The sequence below is a fragment of the Vidua chalybeata genome, chromosome 27 (genome assembly GCF_026979565.1).
Source record: "Vidua chalybeata isolate OUT-0048 chromosome 27, bVidCha1 merged haplotype, whole genome shotgun sequence".
In the NCBI taxonomy this organism is placed as follows: domain Eukaryota; kingdom Metazoa; phylum Chordata; class Aves; order Passeriformes; family Viduidae; genus Vidua; species Vidua chalybeata.
Genome location: NC_071556.1, coordinates 2,530,034 through 2,535,168, shown reverse-complemented (window position 1 = coordinate 2,535,168; position 5,135 = coordinate 2,530,034). Strand labels below are relative to the sequence as shown.

The 5,135-nt window shown below is 62.1% G+C and overlaps 1 protein-coding gene across 3 annotated transcripts; it reads right to left on the bottom strand.

Annotated features, from left to right (window-relative positions):
• Positions 1 to 385: 385 nt before the first annotated feature.
• On the bottom strand, positions 386 to 4,626 carry LOC128800780 (ectoderm-neural cortex protein 1-like). Of its 3 annotated transcripts, none has more exons than XM_053966221.1 (3): positions 4,576 to 4,626; positions 1,818 to 3,623; positions 386 to 912 (listed from the first exon to the last, which is right to left on the bottom strand). In XM_053966221.1, the coding sequence occupies exon 2, from the start codon at positions 3,606 to 3,608 to the stop codon at positions 1,839 to 1,841; it is 1,770 nt and encodes a 589-aa protein (XP_053822196.1). In that variant the 5' UTR covers positions 3,609 to 3,623; positions 4,576 to 4,626; the 3' UTR covers positions 386 to 912; positions 1,818 to 1,838. The 3 variants fall into 3 exon arrangements, with proteins under 3 accessions (XP_053822196.1, XP_053822198.1, XP_053822197.1); XM_053966223.1 differs by having other exon boundaries at positions 1,818 to 3,618; positions 4,576 to 4,625; XM_053966222.1 differs by lacking the exon at positions 4,576 to 4,626 and adding an exon at positions 4,511 to 4,539.
• Between the last annotated feature and the right edge of the window lie 509 nt (positions 4,627 to 5,135).

The following is a 5,135-nucleotide window of genomic DNA, read 5'->3' as shown; positions in this document are numbered from 1 at the left end:
CCTTAACAGAGCTTTTCTTTCCCAGGCACTGCCTCCCCTCACCTGGAGCAGGGCCTGGAGCACACAGCCCTTTGGGACAGAAGGGGCAGCACCTTCTCCCATTCTTTTGGATAGTGAGGAAACCCCACTCTGTGGAAAGTGAGCAGGAAAGAGCAGAGAATACCTTAATCTTTGAAGTTTTGAAGAGATTTGTGTCTCCTTCAAAGCTAGAAGGCAGTGTGAGATCTGAGCTTTCCTCAGTCCCAAGTTACAAAGATACAGGAAGATCTGAGCCCTTGATTTGGACTGCAGCAGGGAATGCTCCTCACTGTTCTACTAAATATGGTCTCAAGTGTGGGCTGGGAAAACCTGCACCTTAAGCACAAAGAACAGGCAAGGGACACGGTGGATTGTATTCAGATTTATTGAAGCAGCTCCAGGCTGAGTAATAAACACACAAAACTGCTGTATAAAAAAGAAATAAATGTACAGAACCAGCCCGTGGGCAAAGTACTGCCACATGTCCTGACACTCCAGGTGCTTGAGTGCTGCGAGTCCCAGCAGTGCAGTCCTGCAGCTGGTCAGGAGTGTCCTTTTTCCTTTCTAGTATCACTGAAACCAAAATAATCCCTCTGGTTCCTGCTCTGAGATCACACAAGTTAGGAGAAAACTTGGAAACCTTTTGCTGTCTCAAGGGACAGCACAAGCTGCCAGCCCAAGGAGGTCCCTCCGTGCCTGTCCCCTCCCTGGCCTGACCAAAGGGATGGATTTGCAGAAGCAGTTCAAAGCCAAAACTGAGTTGCCTTGAGCCCTGCTGGTGCTGATGGCACCCAGCTCACAGAGTTGCCAGGTGGGAGGAGGTGCTCCTGCTGCCTGTGTGTTCCATCTGGATCCTCAGTCAAGGGAGGCACTTGGCAAAATCAGGTGTGAAGCCTGTGGTGAAGAGCAGAGTATTGTGAGACCAGGGCACAGCAACCCCAACCCCACTCCTCAGGCCTCAAATCCCAGAGAAATCCCAGCAATGCCTGCTGATTCCCCTCTACAGCCAGGAATTTTCTAAAGGTATCACTGGATATTTTATTACAGTAAATAATTTTACTTAGACAGTACGACTCTTGCAAGGAGAAAAGGAAAACCCTGCAGGGTCTGTGATTCACTGGCATAGTTTCTGCCAAAAGCCTTTAGAAAGATTTAATTCCAGTTGCAAATGTTGAAAGTCAATCTCTGTGTAGCAGAAAAGCAATGGCATGAAAGGGACACCAGGGAATAATTAGAAGCAGAGAAACCCTGTGTTTATACATAGACAAGGCTTGTCTTATAAATGCAATTACCCACCATTCTGGGACTAAATCCCAGCTATAATCTTGTTCTGGCACCAGCTCACAGCCCTGGCGTCCCACAAGACATTTGGGTGCCACTGGCAGATTAAGTGTGGCACCAGGAGGAGGAGGCTGTGCTAAAAGCAGCAGCCGGACCCGGTGGCACCGCGGGGTCTGTCCCAGCTCCTGCAGACAGCCTGCCTGCAAAAACATCGGCTCCTCCAGCCTCCCGACCCAGGGACGACACCCAATCCCTGCACACAGCATTCCCCAAAATCTTTGCACGGACCAAGATGCCAGGTTAAGAGTCTTGTTATTTATACTGATCTCCCTGCAGCGTTTCAGCACCTAGAGAGACCTTCTCTCTCCTGCAGGGCTTTTAGATCCCACACTACCAGCCTGGAAGTTTTGGAGCTGATACACAAGGCTGCTCTCTCGGACAACTCCAGAGCCACGCGCATCTGCCCCTCAAGTTTTAACCTGATACAGAGGAGCTCTGCTTGCCCCACAACTATTTACCTTCCATGTCCCTGGCCACGCTCAGGCCGACAGGTACTTCCAGGTGCTGACGAAGGCGGTGGGGATGAGGGAGTAGGGCACCGTGGTGACGCTGCTCCAGGTGTCGGACGAGGGGTCGTAGCAGTCCAGGGTTTTGCAGCGCTGAGCCCCGCAGTAGCCCCCCACCACGTAGAGCCTGTTCCCTGAGGTGACAGCGCGGCAGCTGATGCACTTGGCCGTGACATCCCCAAACTTGGACCACTGGAAGGTGTCGCTGTGGAAGCGGTAAGCGGAGCTGGCGGAGAACTCCGTGTCCCCGCCGATGACGATGACGTGGCTGCCCACCACGGCGGCGGCCGTGTAGCGCCAGGGCTGGGGGCAGCTGGCGGGCACCGTCCAGCGGTTCTGGCAGGGGTCGAAGCACTGCACCTTGGGCAGCTTGTTCTGGTTGGCGCTGGTGCCCCCGAAAACAAACAGCTTCATCTTGGCTCCCACCACGGCGGCGTTGCTCACGCCTTCCCGGAGAGGAGCCACCAGCGACCACTTGTCCAGCTGAGGGTCGTAGTGCTCCACCTGCTTGAGGGACACGGAGGGAGAGGCCGGGAAGGCCCCGTTCATGGCCGTGTGACCCCCCACCACGTACAGGCAGTGGTCCAGCTCTGCGGAGCCGTGGCCAAACCGCGCCACCAGCATGGGAGCAGCTTTGGCCCACTCGTCGTGGAGGGTGTCGTACACCCAGACGTCCCTGGACGCGCCGTTCTCGGAGCCCTTGCCGCCGGTGATGTAGACCTTGCAGCCGATGGCGCAGGCGCTGCACTCCTTGCGGGGGCTGGGGATGTCGGCACGAGGGATGATCTCGCTGGTTTTATGGTCCAGCATGTAAATCTTGTCGCACATGAAGGTCTGGCCGCCGAGCAGCAGCAGGGCCTGGCTGACCTTGCGGGGCCGGGCGCAGCACCCGGTCACCAGGCCGTCGTTCTGCAGGATCTTCATTTTGCATCGCACGGCGTCGGCCACGATCTCCTCCCCCAGCTTGTGGCTGGTCACCAGCTTCTCACAGGCCACCTGCTTCCGCAGGTAGGACTCGGGCAGCAGGGCCAGGCGGACGGAGCGCAGCAGCTCGGGCAGAACTTCGTGGCGTCGGGGCAAATCGTAGCGGATCCAGCCTATAACGGCTTCATAGACCAGCGTCTCATCCTCTACCTCCAGCTCCTCGCTCTCCACCAGCTCCAGCAGCTTGTCTTTGGGCAGCCGGAGGAAATCTTCAGTCTTGCAGAGCGATGTGAAGTTGGCCAAGGCCATCCTCCAGGACAGCTCCAGCAGCCGCTCGCAGCAGTGGGCATCGGACAGCAGCAGCATGTTCAGGCAATTCCCAGGGTAGAGATTCTTCTCCAGAAAGTCAGCCGAAGCATCCCGGATATCCTGGAACTGCAGCATGTCCCCGGCCTCCAGCAGGGACTCCGCGTTCTCCTCGTTGATCAGCACCCGGGCTGAGTAAGCGTAGTCCAGCAGCAGCTCCAGCACCTCGGGGTGCAGCGAGTCGTGGAAGTTGACCTCGGCATCTCTGCTCTCCTTCAGGCCCCCGCTGAACATGGCGTTGAAGTAGCGGCTGCAGGCGGCCAGGACGGCGCGGTGGCAGGGGAAGCTCTGGTTCCCCGCCCGCAGCACCACGTCGGTGAAGAGGTTCTGCTGGCGGAGCAGGTTCAGTTGGGTGAGGAGGCTGTCGGCGTGGCCCGGTTTGTGGAAGAGGTGGATGTTCATGGAGCCCGAGCTCGAGCGGGATTTCCGGTTCTCGTGGCTGCTGACGGACATAGTGCTGAGGCTGCTCTGCGAGGCAAAACCGGCGAGTCAGCACGGGCAGCGCGGTGCCGGGCCCGGCACGGCCGGGGCTGCGGCGGCCGCGGAGAGGAGCGCGGTACCGGCCGGTAACGGGAGCGCGGTGGGGCCGTCCCGCAGCCGCGGGGCACCGACCGAAACGGGGCACCGGGAGCTCCCGCACCAAACACCCGACTCCGCCGGGCCTCACGTAGTACCGGGGAGGGGGCGATGTGAGCTCCCGGTGATGCCCGCGCCCAGCCCGCCCCGCGGTCCCGCACCCGACTCCGCGGTTTCCCACCTAGCTCAGAGGTCCCGCATCCGGACCCGCGGGGTCTCACCCGGCTCCGCTGTCCCGCGCCTGACTCAGTTATTCTGCACCCGGCCCCGCGGTTCCGCACCTGGTCCCGCACCTGCCCCTGCGGTCCCACACCTGGTCCAGTTGTCCCGCACGGTCCCCCCTATCTCGTACCCGGTTCCGCACGGTCCCCGTTGTCTCGCACCTGGTTCCGCACCTGAACCCGCACGGTCCTCGCTATCCTGCACCCGGTCCTGTATCCAGTTCTGCACCCGGTTCCATACCCTGTGCCGTAACCGGTCCCGCCCGGTCCCCGCTATCCCGTACCCGGTGCTATACCGGTCCCGCCCGGTTCCCTCTATCCCGTACCCGGTTCCGTACGCGCTCCCGCCCGACCCCCGCTATCCCGTACCCGGTTCCGTAGACGGTTCCGTACGCGCTCCCGCCCGATCCCCGCTATCCCGTCCCCGGTTCCGTACCCGGTCCCCGCTATCCCGTCCCCGGTTCCGTACCGGTCCCCGCTATCCCGTCCCCGGTTCCGTACCCGGTCCCCGCTATCCCGTCCCCGGTTCCGTGCTCGGTTCCGTCCCCGGTTCCGTACCCGGTCCCCGCTATCCGTGCCCGGTTCCGTGCCCGGTCCCCGCTATCCCGTGCCCGGTTCCGTACCCGGTCCCCGCTATCCGTGCCCGGTTCCGTGCCCGGTCCCGCCCGGTCCCGCTCCGCTCCGGCTCTGCCGCCGCCCCTCCGCCGCCGCCGCGTGGCCGCCCCGCGCCGGCCCCGCCCCCGCCCGCCCCGCAGCCAATCAGCGGCCGCGGAGCGCGGCAGTCTCCCTTTGTGAATGGGAGGCGGGGCCAGACGCGCGCATGCGCCGCCCGCTGACCCCGCCCTGCCCGCGGGCAGCGTGGCCGTGTCCGCTCCCCACGTGCGCGGGGCTGCCCCGCTGTCCCCCGCTGTCCCCCGGTGTCCCCCGCTGTCCCCCGGCCCGAGCATCGCGGCACGGCCCGAGCATCGCGGCACGGCCCGGGCCCAGCCGCGCCGCGGGGCCGGGACGGCGGATCTGAGGCTCCCGAGCGCGGCGGAGCTTTGCGGACGGAGTCATAAAGGGCCATAAACGGGGCGGCCGCGCTGGGATCGGCAGCGCCTGCCCGCGGCCTTTGGATCCCGCCTGCTGACAAAGGCAGGTCGCGGCAGAACGAACCGGCCCTGCTCAGCAAATGTTTTCCTGC

What these genes read in the sequence shown, in the direction of transcription:
- LOC128800780 (XM_053966221.1), bottom strand. Translation starts at nt 3,608, where the DNA reads ATGTCCGTCAGCAGCCACGAGAACCGGAAATCCCGCTCGAGCTCGGGC.